At 47.8% G+C, this 18,589-nt stretch overlaps 1 protein-coding gene across 1 annotated transcript; it reads left to right on the top strand.

Annotated features, from left to right (window-relative positions):
* The first annotated feature begins 711 nt into the window (after positions 1-711).
* NCR1 (natural cytotoxicity triggering receptor 1) lies at positions 712-8,794 on the top strand. The gene is given in 9 exon segments (XM_025914678.2): positions 712-4,009; positions 4,093-4,128; positions 4,312-4,596; positions 6,364-6,642; positions 6,907-6,957; positions 8,158-8,205; positions 8,323-8,447; positions 8,450-8,498; positions 8,501-8,794. Coding segments are annotated over 9 exon segments (951 nt in total). The 5' UTR covers positions 712-3,975; the 3' UTR covers positions 8,545-8,794.
* Positions 8,795-18,589: the final 9,795 nt, after the last annotated feature.

The raw sequence follows: 18,589 nt of genomic DNA on the forward strand, positions 1-18,589 counted from the left end.
AAAAAGACTTTCCTGTTCTTATGAAACTAACATTTCAAGATGTCTCATGCCTCCAATGCAAAGTTGATAGACTTGTGAAAACAGCCCCAACAAGCATCTCCTCTGGGTTATCTCAGTCCTTTGAGCTGCTTAGTCTATCAAATCATCTCTTTGTAGTATCTATCGTGAGGTATGCAAAACATAAAATACTGGAAATATTTATTGAGATTATGAACAAATAAGTTGATGAAGGACATGTTAGATATTGGGCTAGATAAAATCATGAGGAAGTGCCACAGTTTCAGAGGAAGGCTAATCAGAGACTTTACATCAGAGCCAGGATTTGGACCTGAGAGATGCAATGAGATTTGATTCCACAGAGAGATAGGATCAACCTCACACACTTGGTTGTGTCCACACCAGGGCCTTGGCGTGGAAAAGCATACTGTAAACCTGGGAATAAAAAGACCCTCCCCTCCTAGAAAAAGACTACGTTGTCTGGTAGCCATGATGACAAAAAGCCGCCGGAACCAGTTTTTCACCCATCAGCAATGACCACTCCCCTCAATGAAAAACGGCCTGGTGATTCAACCAATCAGCTCCTTGCTTCTAAATGTCAGCCAATCAGAAACGGATTTACTTCAGTAACTGCACCTGTGAGTGACAGCCAACCCTTCAGAAGGGAAACAAAAATAATATAAAAACAGGGAGGGGGACAAAACATAAGAGACTCTTAAATACAGAGAACAAAGAGTTACTGGAGGGATTGTGGGAGCAGGGATGGGCTAAATAAGTAAGGGGCATTAGGGAATCTACTCCTGAAATCATTGTTTCACTACATGCTAACTAATTTGGATGTAAATTTTAAAAAATAAAAAAATAAAATAAAATAAAGTCCCCCTTCAATAAACATCTTTTACAGATGATGCCAATCCACAAGAGGCCCTGAGAATCCATATTTCCCAAAAACCCTGTAGGCTCTGCTCAGAGATTCAGAGGCATCATGTCTAGCCAGCATAACTCCCTTAACAGAGTAAAAATAAATTCTGCTTTGCCTTTTTTATTCCAGGCACTGAATGGTGAGTGCATTTGCCTTTGATAGTTCATATATTGGGCTGATTTAGGTTAAATGGAAGGCGTGGCTTGGGGAAAAGAGCATGAGGACTTACGTTTCATGACCTTCACCTCTATGTTGGGCTTTATGTTAGTCATTTCATTTACAAAAGCTTACTACAGCCCTGTGAATTTTATTTTAATCAATCCATGTGTCACATGAACAAACAGAGGCTTAGAGATGATATGATTTGAAGGGCGCCTGGCCGGCTCAGCAGTGGAGTGTGCAACACTTGATCTCAGGGTTGTGAGTTTGAGCCCCATATTGGGTGTAGAGATTACTTAAAAATGAAACGTACTGCACACTACTGAACTGTATACTTAGACTTGGTGAAGATGGTGAATTTCATGTTATGTATTTTTTTTGCTACAATAAAAAAGTAGTTAAAATGGTAAAATTTGGTTATGTATATTTTACCACAATTTGCAAAAAGTTGACCCATAAATGACCAGCAATAAAATATTGCAAACTTCGTGAAGAAACAAAGAACCCTCAACATATAAGGGGAGAACTAGCACGCCAAAACACTTGAAATATAGAACTGTCATTATGCATGTGTAAATTATTAAAATAGTAAGTAGAGAGGAAACCCATCAGGAAACTGAGGCTAGACCCATTCTCTAAAGTCCAGATCCCACCCCAACTAGGGCCATGCCATGGAGATGTTAGCCTGATCCTCTCTGCTGCCAGCAGGTTGACTTCAATCCCAGGGAGTTCCCGCCAACTTTGAAAATAATTTCAAAGGAACATGTTATCAGGCAACCAGCCTCTTGAAGAGAATCTAGAAATCTCTGAAGCAAGGGGTAGCAGAACTTTCACAATTCCAAGAGAACTACTTCTCTACCCCTGGTCACTTTGTCCCCAAAGGATGACCACCTCTTTCCTGACGCAGGGACCCATTCATCAGGAGCCTTACCTTCATGCTATGGATGGACTTTAGGCTGACAATGATGAGCAAATTAAGATGTATCGTGGAAGAGAGGTGAGACAAGATGCCCTCTTGGCCTAGAGACATCTTTGTCATCTATAGATGAGCCTGCCTCATTGTCTCCTGTGGGCTAGCAACCACTGCCCTCCCTCTCCCATGCTTTGATATCTAAACGTTTCCACAAGCCAAGAGTGACTTAAAAACAAAAAACCCATAGCACATAGCCAGGTTTCTCACATGCATAGGCTGTGTCCTCTCTCTAGAAATGTGGTCAATGTAAACATTCCGGTAGGTGGCCCTTGGTCCCCACCCACTGCTTCTTCTGCGCTCATTCTTCCTGTAAGTCTATCGAGGCTAAGTTCCCTAAATGATGCGACACAGGAAGTCAGCTGGAAGAGCCCCCAACTGTGTCCTTGGCGAATCCTCTATGGGAAGACAAGACAGTGGCAATCCAGTACATGACCTTTTCACAGGGAGAGCTACCGATTGTAGGTCAGAATCTGCCCAAGAATGGATGTGCGAGCTACCATGTCAATCAACAGTGATCATCTCGCTTGATCTTTTCTTTACCCAAGAGAAAGATGTTACAGGCACACGAGGACAGTGCCTTTCCTCCAAACGTTATAAGGATATTTTGGTGGAGACCATCTAGGCAGGGGAGCATGGGTGAACGTTGGCTGGCTAGAGAAGACAGGTCCTGGAATTTGGAGCTGAGGACTGGAGGCCACAGAAAAGAATGGAATAGAAATCCTGTCATTTGCAACCACAGGAATGAACCCAGAGGACGCCATGCTAAGTGAGATAAGTCAGACACACAAGGACAAACACTACTGACACCACTTATATGAGGGCGAAACTGTCCTACATTTTGACTTAGGTGTCGGTTACATGACCGTATACGTTGATCACCACTCATACAGAACTGAACAGGAAAAGAGTGGATTTTGCTATATATAAATAAGAAAGGGAATGGAATATGTTCAACCACAAAATCAAGAAATAAGAACAAAAGATACCAGATTGAGAGAGATCTCCTCATAGAACGTAAGGCACGACATAAATTGGCATAACATTTCATTTTCGAATATCGTTTAGACCTTTGGAGGGAAAAATATGAACACATTTTGAATTTCAAAACATGTGAAAATGTTAAATATTTTAATATTTAATTTCTGCTTTATAACAGACTAAAGGAATATACTCATGTAAAAAACAGGACATTTTCATTTAAAAAACAGCATTTTGTTGAAACATCGTAATGAAACTTTGGAGAAGATAGTGTTATCATTCCATTCTGATGACACCAATGAACTTTCCCAAGCACATGCACAACAAACAGAGGGGAGCCAAGGCTAAGCACATATTTTAAAAAACTTTCTTTTAATGTTGATTTATTTTTGAGAGAGAGACAGATAGACAGACAGAGCATGAGCGGGGGCAGAGCAGAGAGAGAGGGAGACACAGAATCTGAAGCAGGCTCCAGGCTCTGAGCTGTCAGCACAGAGCCCGACGCGGGGCTAGAACCCACGGACTGTGACATCATGACTGAGCCAAAGTTGGACGCTCAACCGACTGAGCTACCCAGGTGCCCCTAAACACATATTTTTTAAATGATTCTAAGGTTTCTTCTCTGTACATCGTCTTCTGCCTTCCCTGGGTGTAATGTCCACATTTCAGATTTTAGAAGTGGGCCCTGAAACGAATGAGTTTCAGGTGGGGCACACAACTGTCAGAGGATCTGGTTAGACCACAGATATGATCAGATGTGTCTTTATACCTCATGGTCAGAGGTAGAGGGAAAACCGTGAACCTTCTCTTGTTTAAAAAAAAAAAAAAAAAAAAGGTCAGGTGAAAGCCCCATGGCAATTAGTGCTAAGCTTTACCCACCACATCCTGTGGCATCTTCCTGGCCTGCTGGCCTCCATCTCCACATTCGCCTGGAAGAATCTAGGCTATGACCTCCACATTCACTGCCCTGCTCTGCCTTGGTGAGTTCTCTCCTGAGAGGGAGACACAATCCTGGGGTCTGGACATGGGTGGGGTGGCATGGCTCACTGTTCCTGTCTTCCAGGGCTGTATCTGAGCCAGACCATCGGCGCCCAGACACGTGAGTCCCTCCGTCAGAGCCCCAGGGTCTCTTTTCTGGGCTCAGGCTAAGTATCCACCTACAAGCAACCGGAGGAGGGGACAGGGGCTCTGGTTTGCTAGGAAGGCTTGAGGCCAGCAACCGGGTGGAAATGTGGGTGGGAAGGGGCTTTATGTAGAACTCCTGCCTCTGATTCCCTTACAGAGATTCTCTCAAAACCCATCATCTGGGCCAAGCCCAATTTCATGATTCCGAAGGGAAGGCCAGCAAAGATCTTATGCCGGGGGTTTCCTGAGGCCACTGAGTACCAGCTGTATTTCGAGGGACACCTCTCTGCCCGGCAGAGCCCAAGACAGCCTGGAATAAGGAACATAGTCTCATTCCCCATCTCAGCCATGACCCTGCTCACTGCAGGGCAATACAGGTGCATTTACCGAAGCGGGGAGCTCTGGTCAAATCCTAGTGACCCTCTGGACCTGGTGGTAACAGGTAAATGTCCCATCCTCTATCTGTGGTCATCCCCCCAGCCTGAATCCCGGGGAGGGTCATCATTTATTAATCTCCTTTAGTGTCATCCAAACCTCACTCCTTGGTTATCTGTGGTCTAGGAGCGGATTTGTCATAGGTCAGGCTCTCCAGGTGAGATGTTCTGAGATGGATGTTTGCATGTATCTGGGGAGTATCCTCGAAAGTGACCCCTGTGATGAAAAGTGAGGGAAACAGGCTGGACAGGAGGCGAAGGTGGACCCTGGGGTGGTTTCACCCGACATCTCAGCCAAACCAATGTGGAACTCCGGACCCGGGATGGTCCTTCCTAGCAGTCTCGAACTGAGGCTAGGGGCTCTGTACCCACCAGGGTCAACCAGGGAGTGGATGAGAACCCCTCCTATGGGGGTTCCATGCAAACATCTGCTTTTGTGGCACTTGATTTCTAGCGGGAGAAGACAGACCATGAGTCAAGTTTAGGGTAAATCTATCAATTATAAGCACATGAGGAGGAAATAACGGTATGGAAAAAGACCAGATAGAACGGAGTTGGGAGGGAAGGCTGTCTCAGTTAAGGAAGCTGAGGGATGCCATTCTCCCACTTAAGCAGGTATCAGAATCACTTGCAGGGTTCGTGATAACACAGACGGCTTTAGTGCACCCATGTGCACCAAAGCCCTATTCACAGTGGCCAAAAGGTAGCAACAACCCCAGTGTCTATTGACCGAGGAACAGATAAACAAAATGTGGTCTATACACACAACGAAATATTGTTTGGCCTTAAAAAGGAAGGAAATTCTGACACCTGCTACAATATGGATGAACCTTGAGGATATTACGCTCGGTGAGATAAGACAGTCACACACGGACAAATACTGTCTGGTTCCACTTCCGTATAGGACCCAGGATGGTCAAATACATAGAGACAGAAAGCAGAATGGTGGCTGTCAGGGGCTGGGGGACGGGGATGGGGAGATGGTATTTAATAACGGGGACAGAGTTTCAGATTTGCAAGATGAAAAGATTTCTGAAGACCGATGGTGAGGATGCCTACACAAAGCAATGTGAATGTGCTTAGTGCCACTGAACTGTACCCTTAAAAATGGTTAAGATGTGGGAGGGGCGCCTAGGTGGCTCAATCGGTTGAGTGTCCGACTTCGACTCAGGTCATGATCTCATGGTTCGTGGGTTCTAAGCCCTGCACGGAGCTCTGTGCTGACAGCTCAGAGCCTGGAGCCTGTTTTGGATTCTGTGTCTCTCTTGCTCTCTGCCCCTCCTCTGCTTGCACTCTGCCACTTTGTCTCTCAAAAATAAATAAGTATCAAAAAAAAATTTTTTTAATGGTTAAGGTGGTAAATGCTATGTTATGTGTATTTTATAACAATTGAAAACAATAATAGTTTTTAAAAACAAAGATGGCTGCCCTACCCCTGAGTTTCTGATGCAGCGGGTCTGGGGTGGAGCCTGGTAATCTGCATTTCTAAAAAAAAAGCTTCCAGGCGATGCTGATGTCACTGAACCCAAGGATCTCTAACTCAGAACCACTGACGTGGGGCAATTCCCAGAGAGAGATTCATATTAATGCTCCTGAAAGCTGGAGGAGGGAGTGTCTCAGTCTTGAAGGGAGACATCGGGGAGGGTGTGCCCATGACCAGAACAGAAGAGAGAGAGATTGCAGCGAGTGACGTCCCAGTCTTAAGGCGAAGGGGGGATGGGAGATATGGGAAGCGGGATAATGACTTTTAACCTACCTGTCTCCTTCTCCCACAGAAATGTATGACACACCCACCCTCTCTGTTCATCCCAGGCCTGAGGTGAGCTCAGGAGATAATGTGACCTTCTATTGCCGTCTAGAGACTGCAACAAACATGTTCTTTCTGCTCAAGGAGGGAAGATCCAGCCGCCCACAGCCCAGATACGGGAACACCCAGGTGGGGTTCCCCGTGGGCCCTGTGAGCACAGCCCACAGAGGGACATACAGATGCTTTGGCTCTTATAACAACCACGCCTGGTCTTTCCCCAGTGAGCCTGTGAAGCTCCTGGTCACAGGTGAGGAAGCTCTCAAATTTCCCCCACGTGCTCTTTGGAACCCCGAGTGAACCCCAACCAGAGACGAGGAAGGCAGCTAAGGGACAGGTGGGAAGATTTAGAGTGTCCTCCCACCAATGCCCTCATCCACATGCATTTTCCGGAGGCTCTGTCGATTGTTCCTGAGGAAGAAGGCCAGAGGGATGGGGGGAGGGTACAGAGACCAGGTGGGCAGGCCAGAGGAAACCCCAAACCCTTACTTGCTTTCTTCATTTCCGTTACCAGAAGATGCTGGGGACACCAGCCTTGCACCCACAGAACACACCTCTTTTTCTGGTAAGTAACAAGTACTTGTAAACTTCAAGGAGGGGGGCGCCTGAGTGGCTCAGTCGGTTGAGCGTCTGACTTCGGCTCAGGTCATGATCTCATGGTCCGTGAGTTGGAGCCCCGAGTCGGGCTCTGTGCTGACAGCTTGGAGTCTGGAGCCTGCTTCAGATTCTGTGTCTCCCTCTCTCTGCCCCTTTCTTTTTTTTTTTTTAATTTTTTTTTTCAACATTTATTTATTTTTGGGACAGAGAGAGACAGAGCATGAACGGGGGAGGGGCAGACAGAGAGGGAGACACAGAATCGGAAACAGGCTCCAGGCTCTGAGCCATCAGCCCAGAGCCCGACGCGGGGCTCGAACTCACGGACCGCGAGATCGTGACCTGGCTGAAGTCGGACGCTTAACCGACTGCGCCACCCAGGCGCCCCTCTCTGCCCCTTTCCCATTCATGCTCTGTATCTCAAAAACTGAATGAACGTTAAAAAAAAAAAATGTAAACTTGGAGGAGAGGAGGGATCAAAGCCTCCCAGTGACAGCACAAACATGGCGTTCACCCAAAATATCCATTGACTGCACAGCACTTGCCGTGACCTGCAGCACCAGCGGTCGAGCAGACAAGCATCCTTGCTTTCATCCCAGCGGGAGACAGACCATAAGTCAAAGTCAGATAAAGAAGCCAATCACATAGCACACGAGGAGCAAACAGTGGTGTGGACGACAGACAAAGAACAAATGGGGTTATAGTGACTTGGGGGGGCGTGGGCAGATGGCAATATTGAATAGAGTTGTCTGAATCAGCCTCACAGAGCAAATATCTGAGAGAGCTGAGGGCGTTGGTCCTGTGGCTATGCAGAGAAAGAACATTCCAGAGAGAGGGATCAGCCACTGTGTTTACCCCAAGACAGTGAGATGGCCAGTGGGATGAGGAACGAGAAGCCATGTTGATCGACTTAATGAGGGAACTGAGGCTCAGACATAAGACATGCCTTGCTCAAAGTCCTGGGGCTGAATTCCCCCCTCAGGGTTCACCTGCCCCTTGGCTCTTCCTCTCTACCTGCCAGATGAATCCACGAGGACCAGAAGCATGGGGTGGGGACCTAGAAAGGCTGCAGAGGGCCATGGGGTCCTTCTGAGGGCAGGAGAGGCTGGGACTGAAGGGGTCAGTACCATCTCTCTCTTGCCCCCTTCTTCACTCTCCTTGTCATCCGCAGACTTTTGGGACCCCCACCTGCTAACCACGAACACAGCAGTCCAGCAAGGTAGGCAAGCAGAGGGGGGCTGCAGGCTGTGAAAGAGTGTGATCTGGAAAGGACATGAGGGACAGAGATGAGGTGAGGCGGTGTTTGACAGTGTCCACTCTGTTTTTCTGCCCCCAGACCCTGCCCTCTGGAATCACACTGCCCAGAATCTCCTTCGGATGGGTCTGGCTTTCCTGGTCCTGGTGGTTATTGGGTACCTCCTGACTGAAGGCTGGCTTTGCAGGAAGAGAATACAACAGGAACTTCAAGGAACAGGGCTTCAAGTCAGGAACACAGGAGAAGGTTCGGAACACAGTGACTGCTGGGCAAATAACCAAGGGATGGGCTGGCCACAGGTAGAGCTGAAAGCTGACCTTGACCTTGGGCTGTGTGAGCTCTGTGTTGTGCCCGGGGAGGGGGGTTCACCGCAAGACAGCTGCGTTGGGTTCGGAGAAACTTCCTGGGGGAGGCGGGAGGCAGATGTCAAATTTCTCCCGCAGACAGATTGCACTGTCTCTTCTGGGCTTTAAGCATTTTTGTGCCTGCCTAATGCAAAGCAAAGTTTTAACCTCGCTGGCCTTCCCCAAAAATATCTCCTTCGTTAACAGCATGGCCATGGAGTATTTCTTTCCTACTTTGGTCTTTATCCATATTTCTTCTTTCCTTTGCTGCAACATGTCATTGAAGACATTTAACAACCAGTACAGAATAAGCATTTATGAGCTGGACCAGTAGCCAGAGAGGCAACTGCTGGCCGACAGAGATGTGGACTGTGAACAAATGGTCCAGCCATCTGAGTGTGTATCCTGGCTGGGTGTCAGCCTTGCCCCAACTCCTCTGCCCCTACGCCACCACAAGGTTCTGTCTTCTTCACTTCTTTATCCATACTTTGCCTTGTTCCTCAGGGCTCCTCCAGAAAAGTCCCCCAAACCCTCCAGTTTGACTTAAGATATCTCTCCCATGCCCCCAAAGCACCTATTTTTATCTAGAACAGCACTGAGACTGTCACACTGCATACGTATCCATTTTCCTGTCTCTACACTCAACTTGCATGAATTAAGTCCGTGTCAGGTTTGACGGCTGTGCTCACAGCTCCCGCACAAAGAGAGTTCTCAGGAAATGTGCGTCAGATCAATGGATATATAAGTGAGGCTATGGCACAAGCTCAGAACTTGAGATTCCTGATTACGGTCCTTGAAATGCTGTCCAGACCCTTTGTTCCTTGAGAATTTCTACTTGACCAACCCATTAATATAAACATTTTATGGATCCCTGTCCCCCCTCAAGATTCTGACACCTCACATGGGTCAAATCCATTCTCTAAATCTTGAGTTTTCTGTTATATATCAGAGAACTTTATTTCCAACCTCAAAAGGGTAACATGCATATTTAATGAGATAAAGAATATCAAGAAACCCAGCATAGGCTCTGAAACATGTAAGTTAACTCAACATGTGGTAACCCTTATCATTCCCAACTACAGGAGTTGAAAATAGCACCAACTGCTATCTCACTACCAGTGGACAAATATTGAACGTTCTTTATTTTTGTTGTTGTTCCTCATCTGCTGGGTGTGAAGGTCCAAGAATTTCTGTTGATGCTGAATCATAGACTTCATCCCAAGACGTGATGGACTTGAGTGGAGTATGTTTGTGATAGTCCAAATATTTCATATTCTGATGGCAGGAAACCTACAATTTCAAGGGGGGGGGGGTGTCATGTGTCAGGTGGAAGAATTTTGGGTCTCCAGATATAAATGCAGGGGCTTGAGAGCCTCCTTAGAGGAATGGAGGGCTCTCTTCCACACAAAGCTGTTCTCCCCACTGCTCCAAGGCGAAATCTTCCAAAACTGGTGAAGAGCACAAAGCCAAATGGCTAAGTAGAGCATTACTCTTTTTTTTTTTTTAATTTTTTTTTCAACGTTTATTTATTTTTGGGACAGAGAGAGACAGAGCATGAACGGGGGAGGGGCAGAGAGAGAGGGAGACACAGAATCGGAAACAGGCTCCAGTCTCTGAGCCATCAGCCCAGAGCCTGACGCGGGGCTCGAACTCACGGACCGCGAGATCGTGACCTGGCTGAAGTCGGACGCTTAACCGACTGCGCCACCCAGGCGCCCCCACAGGTGCTAGATCTTAAGGAAAGTGAGTAAATGCAGTGAAAGGGGATATGAAGAAATATGGGATGCCAATGGCGCCTCTTTCTGTGCAGAATTCCAAGACCTAGAGGGGTCCCTGGGTGGCTCAGATGGTTAAGCATCTGACTTCAGCTCAGGTCATGATCTCACGGTTCATGGATTCAAGCCCCACATCGGGCTCCATGCTGGCAGTGTAGAGCCTGCTTGGGATTCTCTCTCTCTCTCTCTCTCTCTCTCGCTCCCTTTGTTTCTGGCCCTCAGCCAGTCGCACTTTCAATCAATCAATCCATCAATCAATAAGTAAATAAATTCAATGACATAGAGACATTGAACAAGGTGTATAGATGAGGAAAGGATTATGCAGGAGAAAACAAAACCACAGAGAAACAGACAACAGAAAAGTTGAGAATATCACCTCTTTCTGGGCTTGACAACCAGGAAGATGACTAAAACAAATCCTGGTAACCCAGAGAGAGGCCCAGTGATGGGTGATGGGTACTGGTCCTAAGATGGTTAATATTCGGCACTTTTGGTATTTCTTGGGATGGCCTAGGTTATTCTGGGCTCTTTAGGTTCCAATATTAACTTTAGGATGCCGGCTTTCACAAAAGACCAGCCCAGGGTTGTGCGTGAGATTGTACTAAAGCTACAGATCAATTTAGGGAGAATTATCATCTCTTCAGTCTTCCAATCCGTGCAAGCCCGAACCCTAAATGTGTTATATTTTGCCGTGTACTTACAGGTTCCCTGATTTCTCTGAATAATATCATGTAGTCCTCTAGGTACAGAATGTGCACATCTTCTGTTAGATATCCACCAGATTATGTGCTTGGCTATATCACCTCCAGATCCCCTAGTTACGTGACTTTTATTTTGTAAGCAGTATAATTCTTTAAATAATCTTGCCAACATTGCTGCTGGTACTATAATATTTCATGAAAACACAGGTGTTTCTTCCTTTTTCTTGTCTTTCATATGTATCATATTTTACTATAGAATGTTTTAGTGTTGCTATCTTTAATATCTGGAAGAAAACATATTTAAAGGATGGTATGATGAGTAAATGTGTTAACAGCTTAAATAAATAAATAAAGAGCCATAGCACTGCTAGGAATTTACCCAAGGGATACAGGAGTGCTGATGCGTAGGGGCACTTGTACCCCAATGTTTACAGCAGCACTTTGAACAATACAGAGAGGGGAGGAGGCAAACCATAAGAGACCCTTAAATACTGAGAACGAGATGAGGGTTGATGGGGGGCGGGGGAGAGGGGAAAGAGGGTGATGGGCATTGAGGAGGTCAGCTGTTGGCATGAGCACTGGGTGTTGTATGGAAACCAATATGACAATAAATTATATTTTAAAAGATGGGGAATGATGAAAAAAAATAAATTAATAAAACCTGGGTTCCTAAGCCAAGCTATGTCCTCTCTGTTTCCACCTTCCATTTGCCAAAAGGAAAAACAGTATCTCCTTGTTAGCAATGTCATCAGGACGTGGTGCCACCCCAGGGATACGTCAGTCCCCCCCGGGGCCCAACTATTCCAACCCTGAGTTAGGAATGAGAGCTCAAGCTTCAGAACACAGACGGTTACGTGGGGAAGCGTCCACCCCCTCTACTCTTACTGGCCCGTGGCTCTAAAGACCAGCGCTCTGCTTAGCCTCTCGCACTCAGGTGTCAACCCTCTGAGAGCTGGTTTCTCCACCCCCACACTTCCGCTGAAGCTGTTGTTGTGAAGAAAAAACCAAAAACGCTCTTGGGCCTTGTGGAACTTGCGGTGGATGCCTCTCAGCTCACCTTTGCTCCTCTGCCAGTTGTATGACCAGTTCCTCCTTGAAACAGTCACTTCACTGACCTCTTCTGCTCCTTTTTCTTTTTTTAAATTTTTTTTTTCAACGTTTTTATTTATTTTTGGGACAGAGAGAGACAGAGCATGAACGGGGGAGGGGCAGAGAGAGAGGGAGACACAGAATCGGAAACAGGCTCCAGGCTCTGAGCCATCAGCCCAGAGCCCGACGCGGGGCTCGAACTCACGGACCGCGAGATCGTGACCTGGCTGAAGTCGGACGCTTAACCGACTGCGCCACCCAGGGGCCCCAGTTCACAGTCGCTTTTCTATACCTATGCTTGTGCCCTGCTCACTGCCGAAAGAAGTGCTACACAAATCAGCAGGTAATGATACATTTATGATTCATGAGTTTATTGGTGGAGATATATAGACTTTTATTATTTCTCCTAACAACTGTCCTTTCTGACAGTCAGTTTGCCTTTTGGAATTCTGATCAGGTAAAGAGCTCTTACACATAAATATTTTTAAAAGATTGCCTTATAGATTTTAAGAGTGTTCCATGCCCATATTATATGTTATATATTATATGTATAATTCTTTAGTTATATTCAAGTCACGGTATTTTTCTGATATATGTTATACTGCAACTTGCACCTTGATTTATGAGTCATAGTCGGTAAATGCCGTTTTGTGTTTTGTGTTTTGGGTTTTTTGCTAAATGCTTTTGACCTCTATATTCCTATAATCCATTTAAAAGCCCTTGGAAACTCCAACACACAATGTCCTCAATATTTCTGTCAAGCACCTTTATGTTTAGATTAGCTATTTCCTTACATACGCACATACCATACCTGCATCGAAATCAGATGTTCACACGGTGGTAGTTGTTTAAGGTAACAATGTAACTGTTATATAAATCGCTACCTAACGTTGTGGATAGTGTGAAACACCAGGACGGTCACCTGCCTGCAAGTCAGACACCCACCAGGACATCTCGGCTTGCACATGCACGTCTGAGACCCCCAAATGCAGCATGTTAGGGGCACCTCTCAACCTCTGCACCCCTCTAATCCGGGGCCAGATGATCCTGTGCTGTGGGGGGATTCCCTAAATCAGCTCAGCTGCCATAATAAAATACCACAGATTGGGTGGTTTAAGAACAGAAACTTATTTCCTTGTAGGCCTGAGACTGGGAAGTCCCAGATTGAGGTGCTGGCCAACATAAGGGCCCCTTCCTGCTGGGGAGATGGCCTTTGCTTGGTGTGGGCACAGGGAGACAGAGATCTCTCCCTTCCCGTTCTGATAAGACCGGCACTCCTGTCAGGTTAGAAGCCCATCATTATGGTCTCATTTCACCTTCATGATCTCCTAAAAACCCTAGCCCCAAATGCAGTCCCATGGGGATTAGGGCTTCAACTTATACCTCCGGGGGAGAGGGGGCACAGTTCAGTCCGTAGCAGTGACTGTCCTGAGCATTATGTTTAGCTGGATCCATGGCCTCTATCCACTAGATGCCAGGGGCAGCCCCCTACCCGCGACTCTGGATAATGCCAATGTCCCTTTGGGGACAAAACTACCCCTAGTTAAGAAACTCAGGCCCAGAAGGATATAAACAGGGTGGTGGGAGGACCGGGGCGGGGGGGGGGGGGGAGCTGCATGAGCTCCGGCCAGGAGACAGCTGGTAACCACCCCCCCACCTCCAGGCAGAGGGAACAGTGCATGCGGAATGAAGGAAGCATGCTTGGGAAAATAGTGGGCGCCCAGCGTGGCTGCAGGAAGTGAGCTCGGGGAAGGGGGTGATGAAGTCAGCAGGGCCAGATAGAGGACTTTTAAACTTCCTTCTTTGTAAATATCTCAATCTATGCATCGTTTCCAGCTTTGATTTATCTCTTCTCATTGACATGAGACCTATGGCTAGACTTCTACAATACAGAGATGTCTGACTCAGCTGAGTCTGGAGAATTGCCTTGGAGTGCAACCCTGCATCTGTTCCAGATTGAATGGTCCAAGGTGGTTCTTACTTTCTGGCAGAGAATCATCTAAGCCAGTGTTTCTCAACCTCAACACTACTGATATTTGGGGCCAGATCATTCTTTGTTATAGGGGTAGGGAGTACTGACCCTGTGCACGACAGAATGTTTAACAGCATCTTAGCCTCTACTCGCCAGACACCAGTAGAACCCTCTTCCCCAAGGGTGACAGCCAGAAAGTGTCTCTGGACATTGATGGGGTGGGAGAAGAATCACCCCAAGGTGAGAACCACGGGAGCTAGAGAGAGATCCGGGAGGTTAGCCTGGGCGTCAGAGCAGGACTTTGGCAAGCTCTGAGAGAGTCTGAGTGAGAACCCCAGTGGGCAGAGATGTAGGAAGGGATATTGGGCAGTGGATCTGATGGAGAGAGCCCAGCCCAGCTCTGTCCCAGTGAGTTCCACTCACCCATCACCATAGCTGTCTGCTCTTGGGGTCCTGAGCTATGCAGGGGCCTCTGCCTCTTCAGGAAGAAGGGCATTTCCCTAGTCTGTCTGCATCCATCCTGAAGGGGTGCATTGTACCTGTGCTCTGCATACTGCGGGTTTCTCCCTACCCAAGTGTGAGGGCTACAACTTTAGTTTAGGTTGCAGTGTTCCACCTCTGGCTCCTCCCTGGGTCTGTGATGGAATGCTCCAACTCTGGCTCCCCCTTGGGTCTATGATGGAATGATCTACTTCTGGCTCACCCCCTTGGCCCATGGTGGAATGTTCCACCTCTGGCTCCCTCCTGGGTCTGTGATGGAATGTTCCACTTTTGGTTCCCCCCTTCATCTATGATGGGATGATCCACTTCTGGCTCCCCGCCTTATTCGAACGTTCTACTTCTGGCTCACCGCCCTGGTCTGTTGTGGAACATTCCACTTCTGGCTCCCCCCGCCTTGTCTGTCGTGGAACATTCCACTTCTGTCTTCCCCCCTTGTCCATTGTGGAACATTCCACTACTGGCTCTCCCCCCCCCCCCCCCCCCCCCCCGTCTGTTGTGGAATGTTCCACTTCTGGCCCCCCCCCTATGTCGTGGAACATTCCATTTCTGGCTTCCCCCCCTTGTCCTAAGATAGACTGTTCCACTTCTGGCTCTCCCTCCCCATTCTGTTTAGGGTGGAAGGTTCCATTTCTGCCTCCTTCCTCTGTCCATGATGGAATGTTCCACTTCTAGCTCCCCACTTAACCTATGGTGGAATGTTCCACTTCTGGCCCCCCCTTGGTCTATGATGGAATGTTCCACCTCTAGCTGCCCCCTAGGTCTGTGATGGAATGTTCCACTTTTAGCTCCTCCCCTTGGCCCATGATGAAATATTCCACTTCTGGCTCCCCCCCTTAGCTAGTGATGGAATGTTCCACTTTGGGTCCTCTCTCTCTCTCTCTCTCTCACTCTCCCTCCCTCCCTCCCCCCCCATGATGGATTGTTCCACTTCTGTCTCCCCCTGCCCAGGTCTATGATGGGTTGTTCCACTTTTGGGTCCACCCTGGTCTGTCATAGAACATTCTACTTCTGGTTATCCCCCTTGTCTGTTGTGTAACATTCCACTTCTGGCTCCACCAGCACCCCCTCCCCATCTATCATGGAATGTTCCACTGGCTGTCCTAAGATAGACTGTTCCACTTCTGGTTCTCCCTCCCCACCCTGTCTATGGTGGAATGTTCCATTTCTAGCTCCCCCATGGGTATGTGATGGAATATTCCACTTCTGGCTACCCCCCCAGGTCTGTGATGGAATGTTCCACTTCTGACAACCCCTCCCCAGGTCTGTGATGGAATGTCCCACTTTTAGCTCCTCCCCTTGGCCCATAATGGAATGTTCCACTGGCTCTTCCCTTGTCCAAAGATAGACTGTTCCACTTCTGAATGTTTCTCCCCACCCTGTCTATGGTGGAATGTTCCATTTCTGGCTCCCCCCTGGGTCTGTGATGGAATGTTCCACCTCTGGCTCCCCCCTGGGTCTATGATGGAATGATCCACTTCTGGCTCACCCCCTTTGCCCATGGTGGAATGTTCCACCTCTGGCTCCCTCCTGGGTTTATGATGGAATATTCCACTTCGGGTTCTCCCCTACCCCTTGTGTCTATGATGGGTTGTTCCACTTCTGGATTTCTCCCCCCTTAGCTCATGATGGAATGTTCCACTTCTGGCTACCCTCCCCCCGAGTCTGTGATGGATTGTCCCACTTTTAGCTCCTCCCCTTGGCCCATTATGGAATGGTCCACTTCTGGCTCCCCCCCTTAGCTCATGAAGGAATGTTCCACTTCTTGCTCCCCTGGGTCTATGATGGAATGTTCCAGCTCTAGCTGCCTGTGGGTGTATGGTTGAATGTTCCACCTCTTGCCGTCCCCTGGGTCTGCGATGGAATGTTCCACCTCTTGCTGTCCCCTGGCTGGGTCTGTGATGGGATGTTCCACTTCTGCCCCCCCCCTTGATGCATGATGGAATGTTCCACCTCTGCCCCCCTCCCAGGGTCTATCATGGATTGACCCAGACACGTGGCATTCTTAGACAACCTGTTTGCAATCATGAAATTGGGATGAGCTGAAAAAGAAGGTCTAGCAAGTGTCTGGGAAGGAGGATCAAACCCTGAATCTTCCTGAGGATTCAGCTTTCCACGCCAAATTCTGCACTGAGTCTTTTTATAGGAGAAGTGAGCTTCTAACCCACATCTGTCTTTCCCAGCCACTCCGTGCTAAGCAAGAAGAGGGTCAACAAAGCGTGCGGTTGGGGATGGGACTGACCCTCCGACGCCGGCATCCTCCGCTGGGACTCAGCGCTGGAAGAGAAGCCCAGGTGAGATCACCCCACACCTGCAGGGTGTCTGTCCTTTCCCGGGCACAGGATGGTCCTGCACTTTCTGTCTGGATTCCCCAGGCTCTGCAGGCTTGGAGGGTAGGAGGGGCAAGGCTCAGCCCAGAGGCCCGCTGGCGCCTGCAGAGCTGAGCTAGTGAGGGGCTGAGGCTGGGGGCGGGGGTCTGCTGGAGGCACAGGTGTGGGTAGTGCCCCCCCCCCACACACACACACCTGCTGTCTGGAAGATAGAGAAGGAAGGGTAGAGTCCTCCTCCTTGGTGTTTTTACCCAGCGTGGTGCAGTGCCCTGAGGACCTCAGATCAGCCAGGAGGCCTGGCGGGCTGTCCTCTGCTGCGGGGGTTTGAACCTCAGAAAGATGGAGTGAGTTTTTCTATCATTATTGAAGAATCATTGACGACGTTTGATTAGCTTCAGGTGTGCAACACTGGGCTTCAATTCTATGCACTTCGATGCCCACTGCGAGTGTAGCTACCATCTGTCAATTTCTGTTACTGCAATATTGTTGATCATATTCCCTCTGCTGGACTTTTCATCCCTGTGACTTATTTTGTGACTCTAAGTTTGTACCTCTTAAACCCCTTCACCTATGCTGATCATCCCCCCTCCCCCACCTCTCCTCTGGCAACCACCTGTTTATTCTCTGTGTTTATGGGTGTTTCTGGTTTTTTGGTTTTTTTTGGTTTTGTTTTATGGGGCTCTCGTGTGTGTCGTAGGATGGTTAGCAGAACTCCAACTGCTGCTAAATTGTACACTTTTGGTTTTTTTGTTTTTTTGTTTATTTTTGAGAGAGAGCACGAGAAGAGAGAGAGAAGGAGAAGGAGACACAGAATCCAAAGCAGACTCCAGGCTCTGATCTGCACAGAGCCCGATGTGGGGCTCGATCCCATAAACTCTGAGACCATGACCTGAGCCGAAGTTGGACGCATAAGCTGAGCCACCCAGGTGCCCCTAAATTGCACACTTTTAAGCGATGACAGTGGTAAATTTGATATGTGTATTTTATCACCAAAAGTCTACAGACATTGCGAAGTATCTCCTGGTTGAGGACACTTAGTCTGTAGTAATGAATGCAGAGCCCGTAGAAGGTCTCAATTTTAGCACAACTGAAATTTTGAGCGGCTCATTCTTTGTTGCAGGGGCTGTCCCGTGCCTTGTAAATGTCCAGCAGCATCCCCGGGCTCTGCCCACTAGATGCCAGGAGCACCCTCTAGTTGTGACAATAAAAATATCTGCAAACGTTGCCCAATGACCCATGGGTGGCAAAGCCACTCCTGAGAACCACTAAAATTTTATGCTGTTTGACCCCCAAATCCTTAAAAGACTTTTAAATTTCTGCACAAAGGAAGCTAAACTTTACAATGTAGCGAACATTGGTTTCAAGCCTGTCTGCTTCTTAGATGCTATGTCATAGTGGACCGTTGAATCCACCGTGTTTATTTACAAATAGGTAAGATAATAGGACCTTTTGGGGGGCGTTTGGAGGGCTGCAGCAACGTTTCAGTAAAAAACGTATTTTAAATACCCGATATCCAACACAGGGTCTGAGCCAGATGTGTTCAGTCGACCAGCTGCCACAATGTATCTTTTTTTTTTTTTTTTTAAAGGCCCTGTATCCAAGTGGAAACTTGGATTCTGACTCAGCACTGCCTCCAATA

This window comes from Puma concolor, chromosome E2 (assembly GCF_028749965.1).
Source record: "Puma concolor isolate L17-30 chromosome E2, mPumCon1.1.hap2, whole genome shotgun sequence".
NCBI lineage: Eukaryota > Metazoa > Chordata > Mammalia > Carnivora > Felidae > Puma > Puma concolor.